The sequence below is a fragment of the Mercenaria mercenaria genome, chromosome 10, assembly GCF_021730395.1.
Source record: "Mercenaria mercenaria strain notata chromosome 10, MADL_Memer_1, whole genome shotgun sequence".
In the NCBI taxonomy this organism is placed as follows: domain Eukaryota; kingdom Metazoa; phylum Mollusca; class Bivalvia; order Venerida; family Veneridae; genus Mercenaria; species Mercenaria mercenaria.
Genome location: NC_069370.1, coordinates 35,151,771 through 35,165,901, shown reverse-complemented (window position 1 = coordinate 35,165,901; position 14,131 = coordinate 35,151,771). Strand labels below are relative to the sequence as shown.

At 35.9% G+C, this 14,131-nt stretch overlaps 1 protein-coding gene across 5 annotated transcripts in view; it reads right to left on the bottom strand.

Annotated features, from left to right (window-relative positions):
- Positions 1-14,131, bottom strand: part of LOC123559399 (fibrillin-1-like) — a 128,616-nt gene that overhangs the window by 55,466 nt on the left and 59,019 nt on the right. For 3 of the 5 annotated variants that reach the window (XM_053552727.1, XM_053552726.1, XM_053552729.1), the window contains one exon: positions 3,267-3,456. In XM_053552727.1, the coding sequence (XP_053408702.1) occupies positions 3,267-3,456 (190 nt within the window). Of the gene's footprint in view, positions 1-3,266; positions 3,457-6,541; positions 6,737-14,131 lie in introns of those variants that run through there. The other 2 variants (XM_053552728.1, XM_053552730.1) reach the window with 2 other exon arrangements.

The following is a 14,131-nucleotide window of genomic DNA, read 5'->3' as shown; positions in this document are numbered from 1 at the left end:
GATATACCGTCAGTTGATCATGTGACCAGTGATATACGATCAGTTGATCATGTGACCTTATGATCGATATTGTTGTCATAAGAAATTTTGCAACGAAACCATCAACATTGTGTTGGAAATGTCCGGACTAAGAAAATGAGTGGTCAAATAATGAGTTTTTATTCAAAAACGAAGAAGTTATTGCGATTTTGCCGGTAATCACGTCATTATATAAGTGACGTCAGTACGAATATGACTACGTCATTAAAGCGGTTGTCGCACACTTATTTTTGTAAAATAAATTGCCAAATATCGGAAAATGAAGTAATAACAAGATAAATAGAATAACAGGTTAGTGCCTAAGATGGAGAAAGTTTATCTGGCTCGGCTCCGGACGTTATCAGGTTCGCCTTCGGCTCACCCGATAACCTCCTCCACCTCGCCAGATAAACTTTCTCATCTATGGCACTAACCTATCATTCTCTATTTATCATTACCGATAAGGAAGACAAGTCAATATTTTCATGAAGGTGGGGTCTGTCTTATCAGCGACGATATATAATTCGATATCACACTGAAAACAAACAAACTTTCTTTTTTCATTTCATGCCAATTTGTGATGATCAACAAATTTTCTTTCATATGCTTACAGGATATTTCAAAATAAGATTATGACATATTAAGGCAATGGTGCTACATTAAACATCCGCAAAATAACCATGGGCACTTTTGCACAGTGATATCGAATATTGTTTATTAGATCCGTGAAATTACAAAATGATATCATGTTACTTTGAGAAAATAGGATGGTTGTTTGACATAATAGTACGTCAGTCTGACAAGATAGTATGTTACTCTGAGAAAATAGGATGGTCGTTTGACATAATAGTATGTTACTTTGAGAAAATAGGATGGTCGTTTGACATAATAGTGCACCACTCTGACAAGATACTTTGTTATACACTGGACATGATGGCATGTTACTTGAGAAAATAGGATGGTCGTTTGACATAATAGTACGTCACTTCGACAGGATAGTATGTTACTTACAGAAAATAGGATGGTTGTTTGACATAATAGTACGTCACTCTGACAAGATAGTATGTTACTTTGAGAAAATAGGATGGTCGTTTCACAAAATAGTGCACCACTCTGACAAGATACTATATGTTATACACTAGACATGATAGCATGTTACTTGAGAAAATAGGATGGTCGTTTGACATAATAGTATGTCACTCTGACAAGATAGTATGTTACTTTGAGAAAATAGGATGGTCGTTTAACAAAATAGTGCACCACACTGACAAGATACTATGTTATACACTGGACATGATAGCATGTTACTTTGAGAAAATAGGATGGTCGTTTGACATAATAGTACGTCACTCTGACAAGACAGTATGTTACTTTGAGAAAATAGGATGGTCGTTTCACAAAATAGTGCACCACTCTGACAAGATACTATGTTATACACTGGACATGATAGCATGTTACTTTGAGAAAATAGGATGGTCGTTTGACATAATAGTACGTCACTTTGATAGGATAGTATGTTACTTTGAGAAAATAGGATGGTTGTTTGACATAATAGTACGTCACTCTGACAAGATAGTATGTTACTTTGAGAAAATAAGATGGTCGTTTGACATAATAGTACGTCACTCTGACAAGATAGTATGTTACTTTGAGAAAATAGGATGGTCGTTTGACATAATAGTGCACCACTCTGACAAGATTCTATGTTATACACTGGACATGATAGCATGTTACTTTGAGAAAATAGGATGGTCGTTTGACATAATAGTACGTCACTTTGATAGGATAGTATGTTACTTTGAGAAAATAGGATGGTTGTTTGACATAATAGTACGTCACTCTGACAAGATAGTATGTTACTTTGAGAAAATAGGATGGTCGTTTGACATAATAGTACGTTACTCTGACAAGATAGTATGTTACTTTGAGAAAATAGGATGGTCGTTTGACATAATAGTACGTCACTCTGACAAGATAGTATGTTACTTTGAGAAAATAGGATGGTCGTTTGACATAATAGTACGTCACTCTGACAAGATAGTATGTTACTTTGAGAAAATAGGATGGGCGTTTGACATAATAGTACGTCACTCTGACAAGATAGTATGTTACTTTGAGCAAATAGGATGGTCGTTTAACAAAATAGTGCACCACTCTGACAAGATACTATGTTATACACTGGACATGATAGCATGTTACTTTGAGAAAATAGGATGGTCGTTTGACATAATAGTACGTCACTCTGACAAGATAGTATGTTACTTTGAGAATAGTACGTCACTCTGACAAGATAGTATGTTACTTTGAGAAAATAGGATGGTCGTTTCACAAAATAGTGCACCCCCCACTTTTTACTGGACAATAGATACTATTGAATGTTATACCTGACATAATAGCCAGATGTATGTACTTTGAGAAAATAGGATGGTCGTTTGAACATGAATCAAAATACTAAGTCACTGGACATGATAGCATGTTACTTTGAGAAAATAGGATGGTCGTTTGACATAATAGTGCACTCTGACAGATATATGTTATTGAAAAGATGGTCGTTTGACAAAATAGTGCACCACTCTGACACGATTCTATGTTATACACTGGACATGATAGCATGTTACTTTGAGAAAATAGGATGGTCGTTTAACAAAATATGGCACCACTCTGACAAGATACTAATTGTTATACACTGGACATGATAGCATGTTACTTTGAGAACTAAGGGATCTCAGTATTTCATTCTGTACAGACACATTGTCAAAACTTTTAATATATTGAAAATAAAAAACATTATTCTTTGTGCATGACATAAAGATGATAGAATATAAAGCTACCCAACAGTTAGCCAAAAGTGGCGGTCAGATAACTAATTGAGCCGCGCCATGAGAAAACCAACATAGTGGGTTTGCGACCAGCATGGATCCAGACCAGCCTGCGCATCCATGCAATCTGGTCAGGATCCATGCTGTTCGCTATCAGTTTCTCTAATTGCAATAGGCTTTGAAAGCGAACAGCATGGATCCTGACCAGACTGCGCGGATGCGCAGGCTGGTCTGGATCCACGCTGGTCGCAAACCCACTATGTTGGTTTTCTCATGGCGTGGCTCATATATTAAAGCAACTTACATCTAGATAACGTTTGAAACTTTAGCCGAAAATTCGGATGAATCATGCGGGGAACATTCTAAGCAATGCTGTATAAGATTTCCATATCATACATGATACTTCTCTAAAAACTGTATATAACTTACTTCCAAAATTGACATTTAAATCAGCCCGTCTGAGGAAAGAACAATCAGCATTGTTATCTAAGCCTTCAGCTGTTCCATCTATGAAAATACCAATGAATGGGCATCCAGACAAGAATGCCATATTGCCATAATCAAAAAAAGCATAGGCTTTTCTTCCATTTGTCACATAGGTTCCTTGAAAACTTACTCTCTGAAAAAAGAATTCATTCAGACTTGATAACCTACAATCTAACAGTTTAGTCTGAAAGGTCTGAAGTTGCAATTTTTCAAAACAGACAAACAATGAACGCGCTTCATCAATGTATGAGGACAGAAATGGACATTTTAAGGCAGCTATTGCTTCATTACTGGCTGAAAAGAAATCTGCATACAAGTTAGCAGTCTGGATCCATTTGTTCGAAACTTTAACCAGCTATTAAACTGACTGCTGGTTAAATTTTGTTTCAAAATATTCCACGAAACATTATTATAATTATTATACCACATTTATATAGCATTCTTTTCATGGACATGTACGTACATGTTCGAAAGTGCTTTACAGAATACATGGAAACAAAACAAACAACTAGAGTTGTCACAGGAGTGACAAATTATACCCCCACAATATGGCCTTGTCACAGAACTTGCTTGACCTTTGACCTATTGACCTCAAAATCAATACTTGTCATCTACTGGTCATGACCAACCTCCCTATGATGTTTCATGATCCTTGGCCAAAGCATTCTCAAGTTATTGTCCGGAAAAGGTTTAAATGTTCCGGGTCACTCTGACCCTTGACCTTTGGAACTCAAAATCAATAGGGGTCATCTGCAGGTCATGACCAACACCCCTATTAAGCTGCGTGATTCTAGTCTGAGGCGGTCTGAAGTTATTGTCCGAAAACCGTTTTAAATGTTCCGGCTCACTGTGACCTTGACCTGTGACCTACTGTACTCAAAATCATTAGGGTTAGGGATCATCTGCTGGCCATAACCAACCTCCCTATCAATTTTTATGGCTCAAGCGTTCTCAAGTAATCATCCGGAAACCGTTTAACTGTTTTGTGTCATTGTGACCTTGACCTTTGACTACTAACCTCAAAGTCGAACTTGACCTGTATTTTATCATGTTACACCTGTGTACAAAATATTATGATCCTAGACCCAAGCGTTCTCAAGTTATCGTCTGGAAACCGTTTAACTGTTCCGAGTCACTGTGACCTTGACCTTTGACCTACTGACCTCAAAGTCGAACTTGACCTGTATTTCATGATGTTACACTTATGTACCAAAATTTATGATCCTAGGTCCAAGCGTTCTCAAGTTATCATCCGGAAACCATTTAACTGTTCAGGGTCACTGTGACCTTGACCTTTGACCCCAAAGTCGAACTTGACCTTATTTTCTAATGTTACACCTGTGTACAAACAATTATTTAAATCGTTCGAGCCTTTCATGAGTTATCATCCAGAAACCATGAAAACCAACGGACCGACCGACAAGCTCACTCCTATATACACCCCCACCCCCAAACTTTGTTTTGTGGGGGTATAATTACACATTCAACACAAACAAAAATGCATTTTCAGATAAACAAAATTCATATTCGGGATTTCACATATTAGCAACTGACGTTATAGTGACCAGCTATTACGTAAAAATTACAGATTACACAAGATAAACGTATTCATAACTTTATCAAGTGAAATTAGTAGCATTCCGCAATGTTTCGGACACGTTTTGAGTTATATTCACCGAGCCGAAGGCGAGGTGAATATAACTTTTTGAGGATTGATAAATCTTGATATCAACCTATGAAAACGTCAATAATTGTTTTATTACATGAATAAATGTAAAGTCAGTCTTGTTATTACAATTGTAACTTAAATAAAGAAATAAGGAATAAATTTAGACCAAATCAGGTTGATATTGGTTTTCCAAGCACCTACTTCGATCTATTTTTATTTTCGTACTATTTATAACCCAAGATAAGTTGATATGATATGTACTCATTACTTTTCGAACCGTTTTCAGCCAGTCAGAGAAACAATAGAATACAGTCATGTAATAATGATACTTATCTGCAACACAATTTTGTGTGAGTATACATACTAAAGGTCTCGAATAAATCACTGCATTATTTAGCCGATAAAATGGAAGTTTGCCTAAATCAATATATAAATGGCAAGATTGCCATTACGTCACTCACTAAAATCTGTTCATCTGGTGGCGGGCAAAGCATTGTTTTTATGGGATCGGAATTTTTAAATTTTAACAACTTTTTCACTGGAATCTCAAAATTAAAACAGTTTTAAAATACTTACAATATTCAAATTTTAATATTCAAATATATATTTTTTTTAAATGGTAACTGTTTTAAATGACATTTAATTTCAATAGCAGCTGTGTGATGTTCAAAACTTTTAGAAAAACAATACTAGCTAGTTTAGTGTTCATAATTATAATTCAACGTCAATAAGTGAGGGGAGACTTATCCGCTATCCTCGGCGTTTACTCCAGTATTGTTATGAGCTAAAAGTGCATCCACGCCTCGATGCATAAAATTGATCTATAATCCATTTTATTTCGGAATAATAGTCAAAATCAATAAATGACTTGCTTGTTTTACACGCTCCAAATAATTATTTATATTTTTGTGTTTAAAGAATTAAAGTTCAGGGCTTTAGAAAAAATCACTTTTTACAAAATAACATGGACATTTGGTGATTAATGTTTTTTATCATTTCTATATAAATAGAATATCAACGGATTTGTACACAAATACGATCTCATTCGTTTTATCAATTAAAAAATCAGGTAAGTATTGATATCTTTAAGTAAATAACAATTAAAACTATATAAAATCATTACTTATATTCATTAAGAAATCAATTACCGGACAGCTAGAAAATCCCGAGAATTAAAATTTGCTAGTCGTCAACCGGACGACTAGAACGCAGGCTAGGCGTCCGGTTACCAGACAGCTAGACACTTCCTTCCGGAAAGGGACACAGACCCTTGGGGCTTTGACAAGCTTATCTTAATATTGGTCAACAATTTCCTGTGTATTACCACCACAGACATATCTGACAAACAAGTTTCCTAAGCATCTGGTAGCATTTTGAAAATACCCTAATATACTATCAGCAGGGCTCCGGAAATTTTGATAACTCAATCGGTCTGAAACGAAAATCCTGACATCGGCGCTACCCCACCCACCGCATTCCCAATATTACATATTTTGTAAAACGTGATAGGGTAAAGAAATAAGCATGTCATGCATTAAAACTGAGTTACCAGTCACCGCGCGTTACCATACAATGATTCAGTGTTATGTGTGATCGTTACTTTGTTTAAATTTCGATGTTTTTCCGAGATAATATGAGGCATTGACACCGTGTGCGTAACTAGTCTAAAAGCCAACGCACGTGACTTCGATACCGTATACACGGCAGATACTTCGTGATGTTTCCTCATTCTTTGACGGAATTCTATAAATTTCTATAAAATACAATGCGTCAAAGTGAGTTACACGACACATATTCTCTGCTAAACAGCCTAAGTATTTAAAGAATACTCTGCCGCGGACCGAATGTGTACGTTATGTGAACGCTGAGATCGAATTTCCCGCATGTATAGCACCAAAACGTCAAGCGGGTTGGCCACGGATATTTCATTTCACTTACGCTGTACTTCAATAAGCAACTACATTTTATAAAGTTATATGTTCTCTTCTCTGATGTAAACAAAATTTCATTTTGAAACGTTTTTTTAAAAGACCGATTTGATAAACAGTGCCACTCCGGTTTTCTTTATCATTCGTGGTTGCCCGTCCATTTTTATCTTTTTTGTACAGTCGGGTTGCAAAGACGATTTTCTGCATTTGTTTCAACTGGAGCCCCAACCAATGAATCATGTAATTTTTTCAAATCAAGTAATTATAAAAATTATTTTTATCGGTTTTCCGTGTGATGTCTCATTAAATCAATGACCTGTAATGTACATTATAGCTCTTTGATTAAATGCAGCGACCATTTGTTTGTTACCGTGATCAAACATAGCCTTTTGAAATAAACCATCCGTCGGATTCTAAATAAAAGAAGTGGATCCCCGTCGAAATGATGTGGATCCAGTCAAAAACGTTAGGAAACCAGTCAAAATGTTTAATACACCGCAGTCGGCTGTCTGCAAACATTAAAGGAGGTGCCGTGCGAGCACTGATTGCGTCACGCGCTAATTACGGACCGATTATCAAAGTGACAATCAGACCGATTGACACGTTTATTGATTATCTGAAGGTGCGACCAACAATTTCCTACTTGGCAGGTGATCGTGTATTGAGATATCGGACCGAAATTTATACTTTTCTCCATTTTTACGCGACCGATTTTATTCGTTTTTTCACTTTACGAATCGGTCTGAAAAGTCAAAAATCGGTCCAAAACCGACAAACCGGCAAATTTCCGAAGCCCTGACTATCAGTCCTAAATATACTCAAGATTCCAAACTTCTCCTCATTGTTTACATACAGTGACCTTGTTCCGGGCAATTTTATTTAACTTTATCCCACACAAAGACACATGCTATTGGTGTCCATCGATTCAGTCCTAAATCAAAGCACTAAAAGTGCTGAATGCGGCGGGCTTAAATAGAAGACATGAAATATAACGGAAGATTATATTTTAAAATTTCTCTTTCTCAAAACAGTGAGATTTTGAATTTTAATTATAAATTTGCATCTAGAATATACACATATCATTGAATACATATTTTTCTCAGCGAATCACATTTGTACCACGTGACTGTCCAATATATTACTGTATTGGATCAATTATATATTCCGTATTTGACTAGACAATTTTTTTTTCTAATCTGCATGTTAGCAAAACAATAAAAGCCATAAACCGATGAAAGTATCCGCATGAATATCAACTTAATGCAATGTTACATACGTCTAAAGATGAGTTCATGTCTGTTTGATTGTCTTTTTCCTTTTTTACCGAGAATAAAAGGCATAGAATAACAAGAAAATAATGGTAAACCCAATGGATGCTCACCAAAATAAGATTATTGCATATTAAAAGAAACAAGAGGACCATGATGGCCCTATATCACTCACCAGAGTTGATCTGGCCTTCTGACCTAGTTTTTGACCTCACATGACCCAGATTCAAACTTGACCTATAAATCATCAAGACAAACACTTTGACAAAGTTTCATGATGATTGGGTTACAACTGTGGCCTCTAGAGTTTTAACAAGCTTTTCCTTTGATTTGACCGGGTGACCTAGTTTTTAAACCCACATGACCCAGATTCGAACTTGACCAAGACAAACATGCTGACCAATTCTTATGAGTTTCAAACTTAAACTATGGAGGTTAACAAGATTTTCCTTTGATCTGGCCTGCTAAACTGTTTTTTGATCCTAACTGACACAGTTTCAAACTTTACCTAGAGATCATCTATACAAACATTCTAGCCAAGATTCATAAAGGTTGGGTTACAACTGTGGCCTCTAGAGTGTTAACAATCTTTTCCTTTGATTTGACCGGGTGACCTAGTTTTTGATCCCACCTGACCAAGATTCGAACTTGACCTAGAGGACATCAAGACAAACACTTTAAACAATTCTGATGAATTTCCAACTTAAACTGTGGACTCTTGAGTGTTTACAAGATTTTCCTTTGATCTGGCCTACTGACTTAGTTTTTGACCATACATGACCCAGTTTCGAACCTGACCAAGAGATCTTCAAGACAAACTTTCTGACAAAGTTTCATAAGATTGGGTGACAGATGTGGCCTCTAGAGTGTTAACAAGGTAAATGTTGACGGATGATGCATGTCGCATGACGAACGCAGCCGGACAATGACTGGTCACAACAGCTTACCTTGAGCCCTTCGTGCTCTGGTGAGCTAAAAAGTGGAATCCGCTGACTGGGCAGATATAGTTTTAAAAAATACTCATGTTGAATAGATAAAATATTAGAATCTCACTGTCCAGAATATTATCCCACCATAAGATGAAGATACATGACGGCCATGAAGGCCCTGTATCGCTCACCTGACCTATTGACCTAAAGATCATCAAGATTAACATTCTGACCAAGTTTTCATTAAGATATGGTCATAAATGTGGTCTCTAAAGTGTTAACTAGCTTTTCTTTTGATTTGACCCGGTGACCTGGTTTTTGAAGTGACATGACACAGATTCGAACTAGACCTAAAGATCATCAAGTTTAACAATATGACTAAGTTTCATGAAGATACAGTCATAAATGTGGCATCTAGAGTGTTAACAAGCTTTTCCTTTGATATGACCTGGTTTTTGACCCCACCTGACCCAGATTTGAACTTGACCAACAGATCATCAAGATCAACATTCTGACCAAGTTTCATTAAGATATGGTCATACATGTGGCCTCTACAGTGTTAACAAGCTTTTCCTTTGATTTGACCTGGTGACCTGGTTTTTGACCCCAGATGACCCAATATTGAACTCGTCCAAAATTTATTGAGGGTATCATTTTGACTAAGTTTCATTGAGATTGGAACAAAATTGTGACCTCTGGAGTGTTAACAAGCTTTTCCTTTGATTTGACCTGGTGACCTAGTTTTTGACCCCAGATGATCCAATATCGAACTCGTCCAAGATTATTTTGAGGGTAACATTCTGACTAAGTTTCATTAAGATAGGGCCAAAATTGTGACCTCTAGAGTGTTAAAAAGCTTTTCCTTTGATCTGACCTAGTGACCTAGTTTTGACCCAAGATGACCCAATATTGAACTCTTCCAAGATTTTATTGAGAGTAACATTCTGACTAAATTTCACTAAGATTGGGCCAAAATTGTGACCTCTAGAGTGTTAACAAGCTTTATCTTAGATTTGACCTGATGACCTAGTTTTTGACCCCATATGACCCAATATCAAACTCATCCAAGATTTTATTGAGGTAACATTCTGACCAAATTTCATTAAGATTGGGCCAAAATTGTGACCTCTAGAGTGTTAACAGTCAAATTGTTGACAACGGACGACTGACAGACAGACGGACGACGACGGACACAGAGCGATCACAAAAGCTCACATTTGAGCACTTTGTGCTCAGATGAGCTAAAAATGCGCACTACCTTTTGTTGCCAAGAAATATCCTGACTAGAATGGCGCTATAGTTCATTAAAGTTGAATAATCAAAGGGCAGTAACTCAGTGATAATCATTCGACCAAAACATGAAGATAATATGCAACTTCCGATGAAGTTTCTATGGATTCCAGTCCAGGACAAAAAAATGGTACTATATAGTGTACTAAAGTTGAATTATCAAAGGGCAGTAACTCAGTGAATCATCTGACTCGAACGCGCATTTCCTCTTGGCAGTGAAGCTTCCTATAAAGCTACTATAAATTCCAGCCAGTGGTTGCTGAGGAATACTCTGGACAAGAAATGGTACTATAGTAAACTAAGTTGAATTACCAAAGGGCAATAAGTCAGTGAAAAATCATCTGGCTGGAAGTTGGAACATCAAGACTAACACCAATGTCATATAGCATAATCATGGGGAACATTTCTGTGTAGTACTAAAAATGTCCTTTGATGCAATTAATGTAGCCGAAACAAAGTTTTACTTGATCTTGAACAGTGACCTTGACCTTTAACTGACAAGCATAGATCAAGCATTGACACACTGTCTCATCATGGGGAACATTTTTGTGTAGCACTAGATAATCCATCAGCAGAAACAAATTTTTCTTGACCTTCAATAGTGACACTGACCTTTGACCTATAAGCATAAGTCAAGTACATGCATATCTACTTATTGCGCTCTAATAGGCATCATTCCTATAATCCACTCCGGTGTTCCACCTGTAGGGGACTATAAAAACCTACTGTTCTATTTATCGTCTGATTTAATATAAAATTTCCCAACAACCAGAGTAACTAGCAGCTGGTATCCAGGTATGTGTTACTTCTATAAGTAAGCTTAGTATAACATGCTTAATATTACCTTTAAACATCATTTTTTATGACATTTTAAGTTTTTTGTTTTTCATTACGTTATGTCTTATGGATCATAGTACATGTTCATTTAGCAAAACGGAAATGCACAACTTCACACAATAAAGACATTAAGGTCTAGAGGTCCGGGCTAAGGGTGTAATTAACGACATATCGAAATTCACTGTATCACGATACATTATATATAGTCTGGCGTATCGTATCATAGGTCTGTTTTACGATACAGTGGAAAGTAGAGATCGACATTGAATGAAAACTTCCATACAATCACTGTTGAAGATAGCAACTAAACAAATGTATCATTTATTACAATTTCTTTAACTTTAAAGCAAAATTTCAAGTACTTTCCAAGAGAAGGAACATTATTTTTTTTTTAATTTTGTCACATGATATGTATTGTATTGTGAGACTAAGCATATCGCTACACCCCTAGTCCGGGCATCAATATACAACATGTACATGTACTATTAATTTATTATGTACTGTATTACTGTGTATAAGGTAATTGCTGGTAAAAGTTCTGATTTCTTGTCATAAAGCAGAACGTTTTGGGACAGCGTGATAACATAAATCTGACTGTCGCTGTCCCGTCACGTCCAAACTTAAGAAATCCCCAGTGAAATCTGTTGTGAATGTTTTCTGGTACACGTACAATGTATTTGTATAGATTACATCTCTGATAATGAATTTATGTCGACATTAAAGCATAAAATTGCATCACTGACATTTTCTTAATGTATATGTGTTTTCTTTCTGCAAGTTAGTGTTGTTCACGTCCGCTGCGTATTGAAACAGGTGTCGGGGTAAATATCTCCTCACACCTGTTTACATTTTATTATATAGATTTATGTCTATATTGATTTATGTCTGTTATTTAAAATTATTAGTTAAATTCAACATGAATATATTAATGTTTAATGTACTGTAGCAGTAAGTCTGACCAGTATATATGACATTTTTTTTATTTTTTTAATGTCTTCGTTTTCCTAACATTAAAATGCTGATATGGGTAAGGCTTAGAGGGATAAAAAAATATCATATCATAAAATAAGTCATCCCAATAAACCAAATGAGTATATTAAGCCTAGCCTAAAGTTGCCTTCATTTAATTTTTTTTATCTTATAATCATAATTACATGTATGTTGCTCTCACTCGAAGGTCTGAGGCATATTGAATAGAAAATTTTAACAGCAATTAATGACTGTCACCATTATTTAAACCAATTCAACAATTCATGAGCACAATCCATGTCTTAAATACTAAAGAAAACATTGTTTATTATTTTATTTTTAATTCATCTGTCCAGAGATAAATGGAACTTGTCTAGATGTCTGGTACTGGAGTCTTGACCCCTAATCATTGCCTAAAAACAAAGCGCTAAGCCTATAAGAATAAACAGACCCACAACTTGAAAGGCACATAGAGCTAATCTCACAAACATCACGTGGTAACTGAATGAGATCTCGTTTTACCAATGTATGAAATTTTTTACCATACAACTGAAGGATAAAAATTTGTCATGAAAAACTTTCTATTAGATTGTCATGATTGTTTGTTTATAATGATAATGGTGTTTTTTAATGTTGACTATCAGGGCTTCGGAAATTTGCCGGTTTGTCGGTTTTGGATCGATTTTTTACTTTTCAGACCGATTCATAAAGTGAAAAAACAAAAAAAAAATCGGTCCCGTAAAAATGGAGAAAAGTATAAATTTCTGTCTGATATCTCAATACACCATCTACTGCCAAGCAGGAAATTGTTGGTCGCACCCTCAGATAATCAATAAACGTGTCAAACAGTCTGACTGTCACTTTGATAATCGGTCCGTAATTAGCACGTGACGCAATCAGTACTAGCGCGGCACATCCTTTAATGTTTGCAGACAGCCGACTGCAATGTATTAAACATTTTTGACTGGTTTCCAAATATGTCTGACTGGATCCAAATCATTTCGACTGGGATCCACTTCTTTTATTTAAAATCCGACGGATGGTTTATTTCAAAAGGCTATGTTTCATCATGGTAAAAAACAAATGGTCACTGCATTTAATCAAAAAGCTATAATTGTACATTATAGGTCTTTGATTTAATGAGACATCACACGGAAAACCAATCAAAGTATTTTTTATAATTACTTGATTTGAAAAAATTACAAGATTCATTTGTTGGGACTCCAGTTGAAACAAGTGCAGAAAATCGTCTTTGCAACCCGACGGTGCAAAAAAGAAAAAGAAAAAAAAATGGACTGGCAAACACGTTCATGATAAAGAAAACCGGAGTGGTGCTGTTTATCAAATCGGTCTTTTAAAAAACGTTTCAAAATTAAATTTTGTTTACATCAGAAGAGAACATATAACTTTTAAAATGTAGCTGCTTATTGAAGTACAACATAAGTGAAATGAAATATCCGTGGCCAACACGCGTGACCTTTCGGTACTATACATGCGGGAAATTCGATCTCAGCGTTCATATAACGTACACATTCGGTCCGCGGCAGAGTATTCTTAAAATACCAAGACTGTTTAGCAGAGAATATGTGTCATATAATTGTATTTTATAGAATTCCGTCAAAGAATGAGGAAACATCACAAAGTATCTGCCGTGTATACGGTACCGGTCACGTGCGTTGGCTTTTAGACTAGTTACGCACACGGTGTCAATGCCTCGGTAATTTTATCCTTACAAGTATTTTCTCGGAAAAAAATCGAAATTTAAACAAAGTAACAATCACACATAACACTGAATAACTGTCTTCATTGTATGGAAACACGCGGTGACCGGTAACTCAGTTTTAATGCATGACATGATTATATCTTTACTCTATCACGTTTTACAAAATATGTAATATTGGGAATGCAGTGGGGGGTA